General features: G+C 37.8%; 1 protein-coding gene across 3 annotated transcripts in view; it reads right to left on the bottom strand.

Moving 5' to 3' along the window:
- LUBEL (Linear Ubiquitin E3 ligase) overlaps nt 1-6,569 on the bottom strand; it is a 104,509-nt gene extending 97,940 nt beyond the window's left edge. For all 3 annotated transcript variants that reach the window (XM_083139033.1, XM_083139036.1, XM_083139034.1), the window contains exon 1: nt 6,395-6,569. In XM_083139033.1, coding sequence (XP_082995159.1) covers nt 6,395-6,403 — 9 coding nt within the window. In that variant the 5' untranslated portion in view covers nt 6,404-6,569. The remainder of the gene's footprint in view (nt 1-6,394) is intronic.
- Nucleotides 6,570-20,992: the final 14,423 nt, after the last annotated feature.

Here is a 20,992-nt window from a genome sequence, read left to right as displayed (position 1 = left end):
ATACAGGGTGTCTGAAAAGTAATAGCGCAAACTGACACAAGCGAAGGTGCGCGATAATAGAAGCAAAAAAGTCTCAGTAAACATGGGTTTGTAAACGAGCCGTTTTTGAGATAATCGCGAATGTGTGATTACAAGCCGCCACTGACTTCATTGTTTGTAAACGTCGTCCTAGTTGGTAAAATGCTAATAATGTGTTGGTACAAGCCGTCACTGACTTCAGTATTTGTAAATGTTGAAATGTTCTGTTTGATTACAACGCCACATCTCGGAAATTTTCTGTTTTGTAAACAAAGAGCAAAACTCGGACCGCGCGGTGTTTACAAAATGCAATCAATGACGACTTGTACCCACACATTCGCAAACATTATTAGCATTTTACAACTAGGACGACGTTTCCAAACAATGAAGTCAGTGGCGGCTTGTAATCACACATTCGCGATTATCTCGAAAACGGCTCGTTTGCAGACCCATGTTTACTGAAACTTTTCTGCTTCTAGTATCGTGTACTTTTACCTGTGTCGGTTTGCGCTATTACTTATGAGACATCCTGTATATATATATATATATATATATATATATATATATATATATATATATATAATGTATGTATAATAAATGCTTCGATGTAAGACTCATACATTGATTGATAAAAGTGATCTTATTTCTTTGATAGGATTTTTACTTTTTAAGAAAGTTAACTTTTATTGGAAATGCAGTCATGACAGTCATGTAACGTGAATATAATGATGATTATAATAATAAGTTATTGCTATTGAAGCTATACATTCTCTGCTTGAGAAGAACTTTTGATTGTATCGTTAACTTATCTCTGTCATTTTTATTACTTCGTTGCCTTTGTACGAAATGTATTCAAGTCTAGTACAAAGAAAGGAGTGTGGAATCCTGTACTTTTGAAGCAATGATGACGTGCGTACGTGCTGTGTTCTCGTCAGGAGAGATTTTTTCTTCTTTCCTTTCATTTCCAGAAGCAAGTGAACCATGCGCTCTCGGCATAATAGAATGGCCTTATACACAATGGAAGTGTCTGCTGCAAATGTGAAGGCCACAATAAAAGGAAAAGTTACGTCTGCTCACTCAGAACACTTCCCTTATGGAACAGACGTTGATACACGAACGTCCGGAAATCAATTAAAAATTGGGCCTGCAGTGAAACGTTGGGGTCATTTCCTGCAGATCTGCAAACAATAGTACACGCAGCGTGAGGATTATGCTTTTTTAGTTTGGTTTCATTTGATTTGGATTGTTTTACTTCACTTTTCTGCCACTTTTGGCTAATCGCAAAGATGAAGATGAATGATGATAAGATGAAATTGATGAATGGACCCTCATAAAGAACACGCATGCCCCGGCAGGTATTCGAACCAGGGACCCCTAGCATCGTGGCGCGTTATGATAACCACTATTTGGAAAATTACATTTTAAAAGTAGCTGTGTCAAAGGTGGACCAGACTTTGCTATGTTGTACCCAAAAATCCATGCTGATCCACCCTGTCAAGATGAAATTTTCAAATATCAAATAGATAATGATGAATGCGAGGGGTTTCAGGGTGTACTATACTAACCTGGATCGTATAGATCTGAACCTAAAATTTAACGCATTTTGAATACAACATTGAAATATGCATTTTTTTTACTCGAATATTATTTTTATAATAAATATTTCTTTAGATCCAGTGGCGCAACCACACAGGGGGCAGGTGACATTGCCTCCCCAACCTTGGACTGAAATGAGTTCTAGGGGGGACAAGGGGCAAACATTAACGGCCAAGTGTACCTACAGGGGGCAATTACAGTTCACAACTTCAAATTTTTGCCAATAAAAATACTTTTCGTAAACTTTTCTTGCGCGCTTCGCTCGCAATTTCTTAGTCTTATCAAGTTCAGACCGTAGACGGGCGTCGGCCCTGGGCACCGAACTATCTACATGAAAATAAGTTGTAAGATTTATTTATTTATTTTTGGTTTTTAAGTCAACTTTATGCACAGAAAGGCTAATCGGGACTGAACCTACAGTTTAAAGTGGGATCCGAACCACGGTGCCATGTGCCTCCACTGGGTATCCAACCCGGAACCCCTTAATCACAAGGCAACGATGTTACCATTACACACAAGTTGTAAAAGAGAGAATGCATGAAATTATTTGCGCCCTATTAAATCAATATTGATTTCAGCCTGCAAAAAAATTGGATCCAAAAAATGCCATTGTTCTCTGTAATGCATTACCAGACAGAGAAATAAGACCTGTCTTAATTGATTGTGTTTTAAATGCATGTTTTGAGGGAAGGGAGCTTGCAAATTTGAGAGACAATTTATATAATTTTTCTGTTGGTTTATTGTGAGATGCATGAATTGAATGTGTAATGTACACAGTGTTGTATATAATATGTATTAAAGAAACTTTGAATACGAACACAATGTAACGTCCACGTCGCTCCATGTTGCATATGTGTGAAACATATATCGTGCATGAAAGTTATACATGCTAATTTAGAAAAGAATTATATTTGGAATGCATTTATCAAGCATTTTCTGTCTAACAAAAATAGTTTGTGTGCTTGTTTTCCATTATTAATGTGAAATTGAACGTGTTGAAAAATGAATTCAAATAGTTTGTTCGAACACAAATGCTTTACGAGGGTAATAATGTCTTTGATACTGCTACTACTACTACTACTACTAATAATAATAATGTTGGTCCCCGGTTCGAATCCCAGCTTGGGCATGGAAATTTGTGAGTGTCCATTCATCAATTTCGTCATATCATCACTCATCCCCATCTTCGCAAATTAGGCAAAAGTGGCACAAGAACCGAAGTAAAATAAAGCAAATCAACAATAACAATAATAATAATAATTAAAATAATGACATTGTTATTTAAATTATTATTATCATTATTATTATTGGTACATTTATCCTGGTACTTGACCCCCAGACGAAAATTCGTGGCTGCGCCTCTGTTTAGATCAAATAATTATGGGTATAACAAAGTACTTAGTACATTTTCCCTTGTAGATATGGTAGCCGTCCGGTTGCTTCAACTGTTACTTCACCCAAAATGTATCTGTTACAGCGTATCTTTAAAAAGTAAATAAGGGGTGATCCTTCCACGCAGGAAAACCAATTGTCAACCTCACTTCCACATAGTACACCCTGGACTGCATTTTGCAGACTAACGAGGCTCTGGCGACTGTGTTTTGTCCTTATCCTTTTATATCCTCAGATTTTAACCAAAGTCAGAATGCGTTAATTTTTAAGTTAACGACATTACAGTTAATTTAGGTAAGGTTGGACCCCATATAACGAGACGGGTGCAAAATAACCTTTAAGTGCTGACGCACCCGACAGTTCAAGTTCAAATCAAATCAAATCAAAAAGTAAATAAGTCAGGAACGACGAGATTTCGTTGTTTATATCGTCCCCAGAAATTTGACAGATAAGTGTCTCTTACATGGGAAATTTCGACATAGAAGCATGTCGGGTGTTTGTGTGATTGTGAATGCATGTAGGCTAGGATTTAAGAGGAGGATAGCCAGGTTCCGGGTGCGAATGAGTGTTCTTTGTAAGTGTTCTTTCATCAATTTCATCATATTATTACTTATTCTCATCTTCGCGATTAGCCAAAAGTGGCAGAAAAGCAAAGTAAAATAATCCAAATAAGTCAATCAATCGATACAACGGGATGTTTGTCCTGACCATGTATGCAACCTAGCAGCACAAGTTCACAATGGACATTACTGACTTGAACTTGCAAGTATTAAGTATTATAAATAAAATGGGTTATTTCTTCACAAGAAAAAGAACAGCTAGGCCTAGAGATATTTGCTTCGCATGTCGGAAGACAACTTTGGTTCAGGTAAATTTTTCAAACATCACACATAGTTCTCGATTTTACAGCTGTCTCGTTCTTGGTCTCGTCTCGCTAAGTCTGGAAGTCTCCTTCTCTCGTCTTCTGTTGCTACCATCGCTATTTGGTATCAGAAGGCGGTCCGGGAAACAGAAATAAACCACGTAAGAACGAGTCTGGTGACATTGGACATGTTCCACTAACGAAGACACAAGTACCGTTATTCCTCTCTGAAGCACGTTCTTCAATGTGGTAGCTCGACTAAGTCAACAAAAAGTTAAGATAATTTCACTAAATTAAATATCTGGTTTGAATGTTTGGGGTGTAACGACAATTTGATACTTAAAAACACACACAGATGTAAAATACTTCGAAAAGATGAAACATACGGTGTTGCTATCTATTAAACTTCTTCAACGAAAAGGTTGTTGAATTTGTTTGTAGAAAATTCACCATTGTTTCCACATACAAGCAAACATGAAAATATTATGAATGATGTGATTTCACATTACATTATGATGATGTATATTATTGGTTCTGATGTCTCGTATCTTGTCATGTGTCATGTTTCAACGATGAAAGATTAAGAGGCTATGTCTCATATGTAAGGCACAGTCAATCATTCGCAAAGATAAATGTAGATATTTTATACCATGTAAATACCTGATAGGTTTATTAGTCCGAAAAAATACAGAGAAAGCCTGATTGAATAGTAATATATATAATCATATATGTGCAGATTCCATAGAAACAAATGTCCCAAGAACAAATATTGAAAATATTTCAAAAACAAGAACGAAGGTTTTATTAGTCTGTTATCATTGGCTTACTACTAGCATTCTTGAACATGAAGCAGCAACATATGTAATATACTTGTATCTACCAAGTCAATATGCTGCTACTCTTACAGAGTAAGTATGGTAGCCTACTGAGTCAAAGCATCCTCACGATTAGCCAAAAGTGGTAGAGAAGCGAAGTAAAATACACAAAACCAATAAATCAAGAGTCTCATCCCTTATGAAGAAGTGCATCCGAAATGACACATTGTTATTTTGCACCATCATTCACACGGACTTGTCAAGATAATTTATGTAGTATCTTCCAGATCTTTCTGTCAACATAAATGCCATCGTTCTAATTCTGACAGTGCCTGTGATATGCTACCGACAGATCAATAGCATTTGTATTTCATTTTTACTGATTGGCGTATCTCAGTAACCGAAGCCGAAATCAGAAATTTATTAAATGCATTTGTGAGATAGGTAGAATTATACATGGATCTAAAATGAAATAACAAATAATGAAAGTGTGGATATGATTTCAATTAGAACCAGTGCTATTTCCCAAAAGGGAACAAAAATATAACGATCTTTGTGACTTTACCGTAACCGATATGGAACACGAGAAAACAGTTTTAAAAAAATGAGGTATTGGAAAGGAAAAAATAATTCTCCCATTACATTATTTGTTACAGACCTACACTGTTAGAAATTGCAGTAAAATTTACAAATGGCTACCGTTAAAATTTAACTATTCGTTACTTCTCTCTATTGTCGCTAGACTGATAAATAAGGATGGCGTTAGTAACCGCGTGGAATATTAAGACACACACACGCTAGAAAAACTTTCAAATTTAATAATTTATTTTGTAGATTGATAATGATTATAACTTGCAGTTGTGTGCATCACAAATATATTCTTAAAAATGAACCATTAAAATTACTTTGTTCACGATTCATGTTTCCAGTCAACTTTCTACAATGTAATATTGTCACAATCTACGCATGCTTTCTTCAGTTTCAAGACTGGATCTTATAATGCATAGAAGTGCAATGAAATGCCTCAAGTATGTAAAATTCAAATGAGCCACTGATGCTGAGAACAGAGAACTGAGAACTAAGGCCACAACAAAGCTTATCATGAAGTAAGTCTCTGTTGAGACTGAAATATGAGATGCCTATTTTTCTTCACTTATCTGCTTTTCTCACTCCATGATTTCAACATATCCATAGGCTATATGTGTAAGTGATGAAGAACCTGCATATGGATCCCACGATATCATATTTCCACTCAAAGCACTATAATCTTCAAGAGGTGTTCTCGTGATATGAACCAGTTGATTTCCGGATGATCTTCCGAGCTTCCGAGAGCTAATGTCATTCTCATCTTCAGGGATTAAAGTTGTTTGAAAATGAAGATGAGAGTGACATTAGCTCTTGAAAGCTCGGAAGACTATCCGGAAATCACCTGGTTCATATCCCGAGAACACCTCTTCATTATTCACCGCCAGGAAAGCTTATTTCACTATAATCTTATATATTTACATTCTTCTACTAAAATGCGTTTGTTTCAGCATCTGTTGCAGCGTAATTTTTTCCCAAAGATCCAGTTTGCTCCACTGGCCAAAACCAGGCGAAACCAAAAATCGGAAAAGATATTGTGTTTAGGTTAGCTACTTGTGTTTCCATTTTTCTTTACAACTATTAGGTTATTAAAAATATAGATCAATGTTGCTAGCAAAGTACTCACGTTCAACATCTTCACTGTAATTGTATCCTTCAGCTATAACTCATAGCACCATTTGTCACACACCGCACCACAATAAGAGTTCCTTTCGTCTATAAACAACAACAACAATAATTATTATTATTATAAGTTATTCTTATTGTCCCACCACACCCCGTCCCCTTCCTCGGTCGCTCGCACCTGCTTCGATACTCGATGTCAGTTGGCAGGGCGTCTTGGGCAGGAAGAAGACGTCGCTAATTTTGGAGTTCAAAAATCCGCTGCTCGTCGGTGCTGCCTTGTTGCCGGCAACGAATTGAAACATCGCCAAATAGAATGAGAGCCAAGACGCCCTTACTCATGTGCATTCCGGAACTCTGCCTTTAATTTTAGTTCATGCACGCAGTGCTTCTTCAGAGACAGAGAGAGTAAGTTTTTTTAAAAGCGCGATGAAAAGTAGACCGAGAGGGTTCTCGGTTCAATCACCGTTGCAGAAGATTTTCCTCGCTTCTTTTGTGCTGCGTTCGTTTTATTGGCACTTTCGATTACTGCTGTTTGATTATTTAGCACTCTCGGTTGCGGGGTCGTGGCGATGGAAGATGAGAGAGAGCGGAACGGAGAGTGGTTCACGTGGAAGCGTCGAGACTCTCGCCAGTTAATTTTGGCAACGTGACTGCTCCGGAAGTGTACACGGGGAGGGTTCAGCTGGTACAAGTCGTTTTTTTGAAAATGTCTCAACGTCAGATTTTTCGGGTACGTGCTCAAGTTTTGTTTTCAAATTCTACTTTATGCACAGAAAGGCTAACTGGAGCTGGACCTACAGTTTAAAGTTGGATCCGAACCACTAACTGCCTCCATCGGGTATCGAACCCAGGATCCCTTGATTACAAGATGACGACGTTACAACTACACCATGAAAGAATGGTGTGGGTATGTGTGTGTGTGTGTATATATATATGATATGCTTCGATTTTTGGAAGGGATACGCACGGTCAAACTAAGTCCAATTACGATTAACCCCCGCGTAATAGCTACTTCTGTTATTTCACTACAATTCAAATATAATTTATTTTAAATGAGTCACGAATCGACACTACTGGTCCTGGGTTCGAATCCTGGCCTGGCCATGGATGTTTCTGTGTCCATTAATCAATTTTATCATATCATCCCTCATTCCCATCTTCGCAAATTAGCCAAAAAAGGCAAAAGAAAGTAGTAAAGAAGTAAAATAAATCAAATAATTTTTTTTTTAAAAAAATGATAATCATCACCTTACAATTTCGTCAAAAAACATAAATTAGAAGCAAAATGGAATTGAACTCTTTGTTTTCTCTTTCATATATATTTTTAAAAAAATATGAACAATGAAGATTAAAGTTAAACCTGAATACTGCCAACTAATATTTCCAAGAGTCTTTAGATGAAGATTTTCAGAAAGCAAATAGGAACTAGTAGAAGAGAAGCAAGGGAAAAAGTAAAAATTACAAAACACATAATCAGAATTTAATGGTTAACTATAAATGCAAGACGTAACGTATCTTTTGGACGTTGGTGTAAAATTACAAAGTTCCCGCTGATACATAACTCTGATAAGAATAAGCCTTGTAGATTTCAGTATTTTTAACTATATGTTACTCCATAAAATTGGATGAATGACATGTTTTTTCCGTACTGGAGATATGGTTAGAAATTAACTGTGGGCAGTAACTGCGGGTGGTGCTCAGTGCGGATATACGCTCACGTTTTGCTGTAAATCTTCAGTTGTAAATAACTTTCCAGGCAGTGAATTAGATAGTTAAAACTAATCTAAAGGGTGTTGCAACCTTGAAACATTTATCTTTCCAGTTATATTACGGCATGGGATTTTTTTGTATTCAAATTTTACATTGCTTTTCGTCGTTTTCAGGCTAATCGCGATTATGAGGATGAATGATGCTTAAAAGGAATTGATGATTGGGAAATCAATAAGAACACACACACAAGATTTGCAAATTTGATGAACTTTTACCTATGGCATTTGGCAGCAAATTATATTTCGTTGTAGTACCTCCATTAACTTTTTCTGGCGTCTTTACCACCTGAGACATGCTTAACTCGTGTGGTTTATGCAAGTCGTTAATGAAAACAATCATCTAACGAAATAGAAAAAGAGTCACCTTCTTTCACAACGCGATAGTGTCAGCGAACCGTCAAGTTCGCACATACACTCACAAAACTTCACATATTCTTCACATGACGGACACGACGCAGGGAGCAAAGCACGCAAAACAAAGGCCAGCCAAAACTCTCTTACCTGTCTGTTTTCGCTTGCCGAGACAGCAGATTACCCCCCATTCCATTCTTTCCCATGATAAGAATAATGTGTTGGCGCGCATAGAAGGGCATTGATCGGTTTCTCCATTTGCAATTTCCGAGCTCTCCCCTTGTGGGGATGCGAGGCAGAAAGAGGCAGAAGGTTATCGAGAGAGACAGATGCATAAAAAGAAACAGAGGCAGAAAGGGGTAGAAGGATATCGAGAGAGTCAGATAGATAAAAGGAGAGAGAGACAGAAAAAGGTAGAAGGATATGGAGAGAGACAGATAGATAAAAAGAAAGAGGACAGAAATTTGTAAAAGGATATCGAAAGAGACAGGAAGATGTAGAAGGATATCGAGACGGACAGAGATAAAAAGAAAGAGAGACAGAAAGAGGTATAAGGATATCGAGAGAGACAGATAGATAAAATGAAAGAGAGACAGAAAGAGGTAGAAAGATACGGAGAGAGACAGATAGATAAAGAGAAAGAGAGACAGAAAGAGGTAGAAGGATATCGAGAGAGACAGATAGATAAAAAGAAAGAGAGACTGAAAGGGGTAGAAGGATGTCGAGAGAGACCGATTGATAAAGAGAAAGAGAGACAGAAAGGGGTAGAAGGTTGTCGAGAGAGACAGATGGATAAAGGGAAAGAGAGACAGAAAGAGGTAGAAATATATCGAGAGAGACAGATAGATAAAGAGAAAGAGAGACAGAAAGGGGTAGAAGGATGTCGAGAGAGACCGATTGATAAAGAGAAAGAGAGACAGAAAGGGGTAGAAGGTTGTCGAGAGAGACAGATGGATAAAGGGAAAGAGAGACAGAAAGAGGTAGAAATATATCGAGAGAGACAGATAGATAAAGAGAGACAGGAAGAGGTAGAAGGATATCGAGAGAGACAGATAGATAAAGAGCAAGAGAGACAGGAAGAGGTAGAAGGATATCGAGAGAGACAGATATAGATAAAAAGAAAGAGAGACAGGAAGAGGTAGAAGGATATCGAGAGAGACAGATAGATAAAGAGAAAGAGATACAGAAAGAGGTAGAAGGATATCGAGAGAGACAGATAGATAAAGAGAAAGAGAGACAGAAAGAGGTAGAAGGATATCGAGAGAGACAGATATAGATAAAGAGAAAGAGAGACAGGAAGATGTAGAAGGATATCGAGAGAGACAGATAGATAAAGAGAAAGAGATACAGAAAGAGGTAGAAGGATATCGAGAGAGACAGATAGATAAAAAGAAAGAGGACAGAAAGAGGTAGAAGGATATCGAGAGAGACAGATATAGATAAAGAGAAAGAGAGACAGGAAGAGGTAGAAGGATATCGAGAGAGACAGATAGATAAAGAGAAAGAGAGACAGAAAGAGGTAAAAGGATATCGAGAGAGACAGATATAGATAAAGAGAAAGAGAGACAGGAAGATGTAGAAGGATATCGCGAGACAGATAGATAAAAAGAAAGAGATACAGAAAGAGGTAGAAGGATATCGAGAGAGACAGATATAGATAAAGAGAAAGAGAGACAGGAAGATGTAGAAGGATATCGAGAGAGACAGATAGATAAAGAGAAAGAGATACAGAAAGAGGTAGAAGGATATCGAGAGAGACAGATAGATAAAAAGAAAGAGGACAGAAAGAGGTAGAAGGATATCGAGAGAGACAGATATAGATAAAGAGAAAGAGAGACAGGAAGAGGTAGAAGGATATCGAGAGAGACAGATAGATAAAGAGAAAGAGAGACAGAAAGAGGTAAAAGGATATCGAGAGAGACAGATATAGATAAAGAGAAAGAGAGACAGGAAGATGTAGAAGGATATCGCGAGACAGATAGATAAAAAGAAAGAGAGACAGAAAGAGGTAGAAGGTTGTCGAGAGAGACAGATAGATAAAGAGAAAGAGAGACAGAAAGGGGTAGAAGGATGTCGAGAGAGACCGATTGATAAAGAGAAAGAGAGACAGAAAGGGGTAGAAGGTTGTCGAGAGAGACAGATGGATAAAGGGAAAGAGAGACAGAAAGAGGTAGAAGGATATCGAGAGAGACAGATAGATAAAAAGAAAGAGATACAGAAAGGGGTAGAAGGATGTCGAGAGAGACCGATTGATAAAGAGAAAGAGAGACAGAAAGGGGTAGAAGGTTGTCGAGAGGGACAGATGGATAAAGGGAAAGAGAGACAGAAAGAGGTAGAAATATATCGAGAGAGACAGATAGATAAAGAGAAAGAGAGACAGAAAGGGGTAGAAGGATGTCGAGAGAGACCGATTGATAAAGAGAAAGAGAGACAGAAAGGGGTAGAAGGTTGTCGAGAGAGACAGATGGATAAAGGGAAAGAGAGACAGAAAGAGGTAGAAATATATCGAGAGAGACAGATAGATAAAGAGAAAGAGAGACAGAAAGGGGTAGAAGGATGTCGAGAGAGACCGATTGATAAAGAGAATGAGAGACAGAAAGGGGTAGAAGGTTGTCGAGAGAGACAGATGGATAAAGGGAAAGAGAGACAGAAAGAGGTAGAAATATATGGAGAGAGACAGATAGATAAAAAGAAAGAGAGACAGAAGGGGGTAGAAGAATGTCGAGAGAGACAGATAGATAAAGAGAAAGAGACAGAAATTTGTAAAAGGATATCGAAAGAGACAGGAAGATGTAGAAGGATATCGAGAGGGAGAGAGATAAAAAGAAAGAGAGACAGAAAGAGGTAGAAGGATGTCGAGAGAGACAGATAGATAAAAAGAAAGAAGAGGAAGTGAGACTGAAATAAATTGAGAGAAAGTAAATAAAACATAGAGAGAGAGAGAAAAGAATTTAAATATCAATATTATAGCATGCATGCGACATATTGCGTGTTGGTTAGTTAAAAAAAAGAAGATGCGACGATAAATGACACTAACGAAATACTGCACTTGAAGATACTGCAGCGTGGAATGGGACTGCAGGAGGCAAATTCCACGAATTGTTCTTCTAATTTATTATGACTTGGTATTTTGCACACGTAAACAAATTGTTGTCTGAAATTCCAACGTTAACTTCTGCCATTGAAAATAATCCACAGCGAACATGTGAGATCGTTAACTGCGAAACGGGGAGAGGGCACAAGAGTTCTAGATACGTAGATATGTAAAATATCAAGAGGAATCACGTGATCCTTTCCCTCTGTACTGAGGAATACTATTACTTCCCTAGTTCCTACTCAAATATAGCATTTTTTACCCGGTCTACGTTGTGTCTATTTGGCTTCCTTCATTCATTATCTTATATTCTTCTATTTACCCCTTTTTTCTTCATCGTTATGTTTCTCTTTCTGCCTTTCGTTTCCTGTATATCGTATCTAGATTTCGTTTCATCTTTCTACTAATTTTGGCAAGTAGCTCCCTCGGGTGATAAGTGCCGTGGGCCGAACCTTCCTGCAATTTTGCCATCTCTGTGTTCAATTAATAGCCGTAACACTAAGTCTGGGCAATATAGACAATAAACCATGCTCCTCACGTTTAAGGAACTTGCAGCACGCACACATATAAGTTATACTTATGTCTCTGAAACCTGGACAGGGGAATGTCAATGTCCTCTCAGTAGGTAAGTTCTCCTGGATAGGATTATATGTGCTCTCTTCATGAGAGTCACCTTCTACCCCCCACCCACCCACACACACACTATCACAGAAGTATATGCAAGAGAAAGCGCCATATCATATCAGGTGATCAGTGGCCTTGCGTAATAGAGGAAAGAATGCAAATTATGAGTGCCAATGCATAGAATACCAGATTCCGGATAAACCTTGAGGAACAAGTTGGAACAGCTCTAGCAAAATAAAATATCTGCTTGAAAGTGCGAAAATAACCCAGAAACAGACATGTGGAATTTATGGAATTCCGTTTAGTTTCTTTGCAAACAAGTCTGACTTGATTGCGAATTTCCATGCTGCAATTTCATAAATATAATGCACAAATTAATTCATCAATGTTTATAATATTTATCAGATGATACATATATTTCTTCATTCATTTCTGCTTATCCAGAATTTCCTCTGGCTGCTGAAATTAACCTACAGATTTCTAAGTTATTCCTCGTGGCACATAATGCTAAGATGCTCAGGCTGGCTATGGTTGTGCCTGATACCTTGGCCCCAAGAGTCAACGACACGAGCTAAGAATAGGATATACTGCAGATTGGGTTCCGACAATAGACACAGGTGGCTCTCGTGGCTGGATGTGATTGGGTAGGAAATGTGCTTTTTGGATTTCGTTTGCATCACGTTAAAAATCTTCCAAAATTCCATCGCATTCAGACATGTAGCTCAATTTTCTCTATTCTCTATAATTACGTCAAAATAACGTGTTTGTTACACGAGAAGATTCTTAATGCTTTCTGATTCACAACGGCTTCGACACGAGAGAACTCATCTACCCATCCCCTTTCATCAGGTTAGAACCAAGGGTCTCACATGTAATAATAAAAATAATTGTCTATTGTAAGTGCTGAGCACAGTATGCAACCTAATACACAAATATGCAAGACGCAGAACAATATTAACGATAATAATATTAGCAATATTAACAACAATAATAATAAAGTTTATAATTAATGGGTTAATGAGATTGTATCTACTTGTCTAATGTAATTATTTGAATTAGTATTATTAATTATTATTTATTAATTATTATTATCGGTGCTCAAAGTGATGGGTATGCATCCCCAGAGCTAGCAAAGTTTTCTCAAAGCATCCCCCAGCTGTCTCATTGTCACCATGTTAAACCATAGGAGCAATTATCAAGCGCCGATTATTTTTATTATATTATCATCAGGGAACGAAATTATGTGTACCAAGCCGTGTCAAATGTGTAAATATAAATTAAACTTCTTAGCGCAACAACCCTCTAAGAACCAGGGCCTCCTCAATTGTTCTCACGTCGCTGGGTCAACGCCGAAACTTTGGTTGGTCGCACCGGGAATCGAACATGAACCGTTCGCACCAAAGGCGAGAGCGTTAACCATCTGCCTGCGATGTGTGCGGCTCGGCTCTCAGAAACATCCACAGTAGATTATTTTTCTTTCATAGGAAAATATACTAAAATACTGATAGTTCACACAAAAAATAAGATTCTATGTTTTATTTTTAGTAATATTTCAAAAAAGTCTGCGTTGCGTTATGAACTGACACTCACAAACACACCCACCACACACACACACACACACATACACACACACACACGAGATATACTTCGTAGCAGTAGCGTATACTGAGTCCAAGATGTGGGCAATCTCACAATGTCAAGTGGTCCTAGGCTATGAATAGAAATAAATTTACAAACTCCTAAGAAATCAGGTTGCCAACTCATAAAAGGAATCAGGTTGCCAACTCATAAGAAATCAGGTTGCCAACTCATAAGAAATCAGGTTGCCAACTCATAAGAAATCAGGTTGCCAACTCATATAAGAAATCAGGTTGCCAACTCATAAGAAATCAGGTTGCCAACTCATATAAGAAATCAGGTTGCCAACTCATAAGAAATCAGGTTGCCAACTCATATAAGAAATCAGGTTGCCAACTCATATAAGAAATCAGGTTGCCAACTCATAAGAAATCAGGTTGCCAACTCATAGGAAATCAGGTTTTCAACTCTAGGATCAGCATCATCATCATCTCACTGATATGAATAATATTATTAACAATTTCTGATCGATTTTTCCCGTGTATATTATTCTCTAGACTTCAGGCTTCGTAGATAGCTTAGCTAGCCTATAAAATACGCTCCTGCTTCGTAGAAATTGGTGTGCCAGAGACCGGATTCATGATCTGATCTCGCTTTCTTCGCTTAAATTTCTACGAAATATGTCTGCGTTGTTTGTTGTTTTAAATATATTCTTACCTTTGCCGGTTATTTCATTAGCTGATAACCATAATAATTTATGTAGAACACAAGTAAATCAACAAAATTGGTATGAAGACATTGGCATCATCATCACCAGGTTGAGAAATGTCACTAGCCTGTCGGCACCGATTTTTTTTTTTTGGTGGGGGGGGGGGGGGATGGGAGGAACTTTATGTCCCATTTCCAAAATGCCCGCAAGAGGCTTCCCAAGGAAATAATAGTGATAATAGGAATACATTTCGAATTGAATGTGTTTATTTCATTAGTTGCAATCAGATGTAATTTTTCATAATGTTGAATACCATAGCGGTTTTTTTGGAAGGACAGAAAGTTTCGAAAACGGCTTCGCTGGCATCGACCAAACATCGTTGTAGTGCTAACATTGATTTTCATTAAGATGAAATATTCAAGCGGCATTTGCGAAAAAAATCATCTAAAAAGTTCAATAATTTCTCATGAAAAGACAATGACACAAATATTTTAATTCTGCGGGCACCCACATGTTTTGCAATTGACTCTGTAGCCTCTAAAATCGTCACCTTTCCATTGTGTGTGTGTATTCATGTTATATGCTTAACCATCAGTGTATTTATTGACATGACTAAGCAGTGGCGTGCCAAAGAGGGATGAGGGGGGTCTTAATCCCCTTTGGCTCAGTATTCCTAAAAAGAAGAACGTCAAATGAAGGAAGCAAAATATGGACCGGCTACTAAAAAAATGTATACATACCCCCTCCCCCCTTTCGAATATCCTGGCCACGCCACTGTGGCCAAGTAACGTCGACGACGAAACGCATTGGTCGACTCAGGATCTAGACGCCGAAAATTATGAGTTCTAATCCCTGAATGGATGTTTCTCTTGTTGTTTCATTTATTTTATGAAGTCATAATTTATCCTCTTCGTTTCGATTAACCTCAATAAGCAAATATGCAACCTTATATAATCACATGCAAAACTTGTAAGTTTATTGTATGTGTTGTGCAGGCCCGTATCTAGGAATATGTTTTGGGGGGGGTCCAAACCAAGTGTCTCAGGAATAATATAATAATAATAATAATAAAATATAATAATAATATTTAAATTAAAGTAATTATATTAAATCAAATTAATACTAATTACAATACAAAAACTAAAATTATATAATTATCACACGATTAGGTCCAAAGACTGTATAAGAAAAGAGATATAACAGCGCATATTCATACGTAGCTTACCTGTAGTTAAGATCGGAATAACTTACATAAAAACAAGTGCCCTGGCAATGAAATTAATGTCAAATAGATGAATAATTGAATATTTATCGAATAACAAAAATGATGTTCATGTAGTTGGAGAAAAGTAAGTTTCTGATTAAAATATTATGCATATTATTTTGAGTAATAGTGTACATAAATCATCTATGTAATGTCATTCAAAGCCGTATGGTCCCGGGTTCGATGCCCGGTGGAGGCATATAGTGGTTCGGATCCTACTTTAAACTGTAGGTTCGGACCCGATTAGCCTTACTGTGCATAAAGTGCACTAAAACACCAAATCAATCAATCAATCAAATCAAAGCCGCATGATCCCAATATAATCCTTGTTTTCCAATATGTTCAAAGGAAATTATACAACAAATGCTAGACGAGTATATTTTCATTATTTAATTTTCGTACTTAATAAGACTTTCGGGTATTTGTGTGTGTGTGTGTGGAGGGGGGTCCGGACCCCCTAAATACGTCCTTCGTGTCCTTCAAAGCCGTATGATTCCAATATAATCCTTGTCTTACAAAAAGTTCAGAGGAATTTATATAACAACGGCTAAACGAATATATTTTTCATTATTTAATTTTAATACTTGATAAATCTTTCGGGGGGGGGGGGTCCGGACCCCCTGGACCCCCTAAATACGTCCTTGATGTTGTGGTGTATTGTAAGTGTATTCTATGAGTTTAGGTGAAACGAATATACAATCAAGGATTATTCTACAAAAAAATTGAAGGGTCTCCACGTAGTGCGGTAACGTTATCGCTTTGTAATGAAGGGGTTCCGGGTTCGATTCTAGGTGGAGACACGTAGTCAGATCACACTTTAAACTGTAGGTCCATTTCCGATTAGCCTTTCTGTGCATAAAGTGAACTTAAGACGAAAATTCAATTCAAACGAAATTGCTTAATGAAAAGTAACGTCTGGAGCGTCTTAGACTGAAACATTTGTTGCTTAACCAAACGTGTGTGGAAAATACAAATGTGTGCATTGCCTCAGAATGGGAAAGCCTTATGAGGGAATATTGCTTGCATGCCAGTTCGATGATTCCGTAAGTCGCTAAGCATTGCCACTGGAATGCAGGCGGCTAGAATGGCATGGCAATCAAGAAGAAATGCCGTTCAAACTCCAAAGCAATATCCTGCTTTGATTATCCTGTTTTTCGCGTTTTTTTGTTTGGCATCGTAAATATCAACCAGCTGCTACCGTCCGTACTTATATTTATACGAGTTTCTGGTAATTGTTAGTGTTATGTTTTAAATTTGTCCTGTGAAACACATCCATGATCCAGGCCGCAGCCAACGATCTCACTTCAAACTGCATGTCCAATTCAGATTAGCCTATGTGTGCATGAAGTGCTCTTAAAACAAAATTGAAATGAACCTTTAAATGATAACTTCCTCAGTCTTTACATCCTTACTTGTTTTCTCCTCGTTATCAAAGGAAGAATTCGTTTCCCCCGATATGTTTTACAGAACGTGGGATTGAATGAAGGGCAGATAACATGACACAGTCTCTTTCGAAAGAACGGAAAGACGTGGTTTTACTTAACATTGAAAATGGAGATCAGGACTCAACCTTCCTGTTCGTAGTGGAATTTTCCGTTGGAAGTAGGAAGCAAGAGACAGCTGTTCAGTCAATCGCCGTACAATTTAGGAAGTTTCATCCCAACACAATAGCTACAAATCCACATGTTTCGTTTAGCAGAGCTGCTGCATCTTTCATAAACTACGTCCAAAACATAGAAAATTAACGTTCACGTTAAAGGAGTCAAATACAGGAGATGAGGGTAATAATAATAATATCGAAGCAGTAGGGCGATGTTGAGAGTGTTGTGGGTTGACAGTTTTCACAGGAAAATCTAAGCACAGAATGCAATTGTACTATTCTGTTTCTATTTGACGTAGGTTTTCTACCTCTCGGGTTAATCGCGACGACGAAGACGAACTGAGAAATGGATGATGGGACAAACACAATGACACTTCCATGCCTGGTTAGGGTTCGAACCTCTGGCTTCGTAGCGCTGGCCACTCCCTCACGGAGGCAGGTAATTATACTGTTCAAGTCAATTGTATTCAATACGTATCGTTCAGTATTATACATAAAAATATCGAACTTTCCTTGATTTCATTTGATAGCAAGTAGTTTTGGGAATTAGAAACTTAATGCCAAGAACGAGCCTTCAACAATTTGTGACAACCTTTCTCAAGGATCAATCTCTCAATGGCGGGGCCAGGATTAATCATCTGGGGGTGCTGAGGGGGTGCGGAATAAAATTTAGCACCCCTTCGCGCCCCCCTGGCGCCGCCCCTGCGAATCTCCATACATTTCACCTTGGGTGGAAATGCGTCTCAATATCTCGACATTGGAATAGTAACAATTTTGACACTACAGAAACAACAATAACAGCAAGTTATCTTCAGTGCCGGAAAAATATTAGGAAAAAAAAGATTACTTTTGCACCGCCTATCGTTACGCAACTGACACAAGGACATGCCATATCTCGAAATGCAGCACTTTGACAGCATGTAACAGCTCCGATAGCAAATATGGGACACTGACCTACTTTTTAAAGAAAGCAGGAGGCACTGATAAAGTATGCCGCGACAAACTTTGCGTTCGTATGCGAAAACAAATCCTATAATATTAGGGAACAGTGCAATCGACATCGTATTGTTTGTTTTTTAACATTAGAAAAATGGAAATGTGAGTATATAGTGTAGTTCATATATCTACTGGTACATTGAATTATGCTGATACCATTGAATGTTTTATCAGGAATGATGTAACTGTGGGCGTTGAAAGAGAGTAAGACGTTCTCTCAACCATTGAGAATCACGTTTCTTGAGGTGGAACAGGAGAACTAACAGTTGGGCTGAAAAGTTCTTAGGCTGACTCATAGATGGCGTTACTAGAATTAAATCCATGTGATTTTTACTTAGTACTAACCTTCAAAAGATACGTGTATAAAATTCACAGCTGCCGGATAATTAGTTCGTGAGATATAGCATTGTGAGTGAAGCAGCTTTTGTTATTGTGAAAAAATGGATAAAAAAGAATTTCGTGTGTTAATAAAGCATTGCTTTTTGGCGAAAAAAAATACTGTTGAAGCCAAGGCTTGGCTTGATAAACATTATTCGGACTCTGCACCAGGAAAATCAACCGTTGAGAAGTGGTTTGCTAAATTTAAACGAGGCGAAATGAGCATCGAAGACGATGCACGCAGTGGACGCCCCAAAGAGGCTGTTACCGACGAAAACATCAAAAAAGTCCACAAAATAATTTTAAATGATCGTAAAGTGAAGTTGATCGAGATAGCTGAGACTTTAAAAATATCAAAGGAACGTGTTGGACATATTGTGCATGAATATTTGAACATGCGAAAGCTGTGTGCAAAATGGGTGCCGCGCGTGCTCACAATCGATCAAAAGCAACAACGTTTTGATGATTCGGAGCAATGTTTAGCGATATTCAACCGTAATAAAATTGCTTCCCCATCCACCATATTCTCCAGATCTGGCCCCCAGTGACTTTTTCCTGTTTGCAGACCTTAAGAGAATGCTCGCTGGAAAGAAATTTAGCACTGATGAAGAGGTAATCGCCGAAACTGAGGCCTATTTTGAGGCTAAAGAGAAATCGTACTATAAAAATGGCATCGAAAAATTGTATGACCGCTATAATCGTTGTATCGCCCTCGAAGGCAACTATATTGAATAATAAAATCGAATTTTATCAAAAAAATATTTTTTACTATGTTAGCCTACGAACTTTTCAGCCCAACTGTTAATTGAAATACAGGATATATTTTTACCTTAAATATTCCCAACGTTACTTTATAAAATGCAATTGTACTAAATATATACGTACTTGCAACCAATACCTACTCTTTTCTTATTTACCCCTGTAACCGTATTCGGCGCAGTATGTACACGCCCAATGATATGCAAACTGTCTTTGGCACCCCATAACTTTACTGAAATTTTGATTTCATAATGCAATTAATTTTCATCTATTTTAATTGCAGTTTTGGGTTAAGACAAGTGCAATAATTAAATTAGTGAAAAATTAATGAGAATAATTACGGCCAGAGAAACTAGAGGTCCCAGATTCATGGACGTCCCCAGGAGTTTTTCTATAATAATAGTTTCCCTAAAAGAAATCACTCTTTCATTTTGAAGTTATCATGGTCCTGCAACGCCTTATAATAATTAACATAAATTACTTTGACTGAAATTAACTTGCATGTGAAATATATAATTTTAGGTTGGTAAGCTTGACATTCATTTTCCATGGGGAGCCGTGGCCCCGCTTGCTTCCCTTCCGGACGTCCATGCTCAGGTTTTAACCTTAGTCAGACATGAACACGGGAGTCGTTAGCAGGTGGACGGGCGAAGGGCGTGTTCCCTCAATAATTTAGAAAATGTATTTTATATGTAAGATATTGGTGTCTTATACAGCATATCTCTACCCAAATCAACTCAAATGTTACGGTACTTTTAGGCATGAATCTATCATTGTGTTTGATTCGTCACCCGTAAACTGTCCTTGCCCCTCTCTCCTCCCCAGTTTTTGCACTCAATCGCCGCTACTGCTATTCAGCAATAAATAATTTATCAACGTAAAAGTTATCTCATTACACAGGGCCGCATTGGTTCTGTTGTTGTTATAATTTAGGGTGTTTTACATGTATTTGAACTTGCTGATGCTGAAACTGGCATTAGTTTTCTCACATGACGCAAGAATTTTTTACAATTCACGATTTATGTGGTTGGTGGTATGCACGTTTCGGTGCAATTGAAGTGATTGTCGCTAGATGTCACTGGTACGTTTCAAAATTATTCAACAAGTAATAAAGACGGATAAGCTTTAAATACAGAGAAGTTTTGTTTTATTTAAATTAATTAATATGTGTCTTGCCTAAATGCTGAAAATAATATTATGTAAAACATTGATATGTCATTTGAAATTAATTTTATATGTAACTGTCAAAAGTCCTAATTTGCTTCCATGGTGGCATGTAAGATACGTTGATCTACATTAACATTTGGTTGTTCAGTGTGGTACATTACTGTGGTGTGGCCATGGCATCTCGTGGTTGTCTGAATTAGGGATGGCCAAACGGATCCGGATCCGAAAAATCCGGATCCATTCGGATCCAGATCCGGATCCAAAAGTTACGGATCTCGATCCGGATCCGAGAGTTCCGGATCCGAAAATT

The sequence above is a fragment of the Lepisma saccharinum genome, chromosome 17 (genome assembly GCF_977018435.1).
Source record: "Lepisma saccharinum chromosome 17, izLepSacc3.1, whole genome shotgun sequence".
NCBI lineage: Eukaryota > Metazoa > Arthropoda > Insecta > Zygentoma > Lepismatidae > Lepisma > Lepisma saccharinum.
The sequence above is the reverse complement of the archived record's forward strand: the minus strand, read 5'-3'. Positions and strand labels throughout refer to the sequence as shown.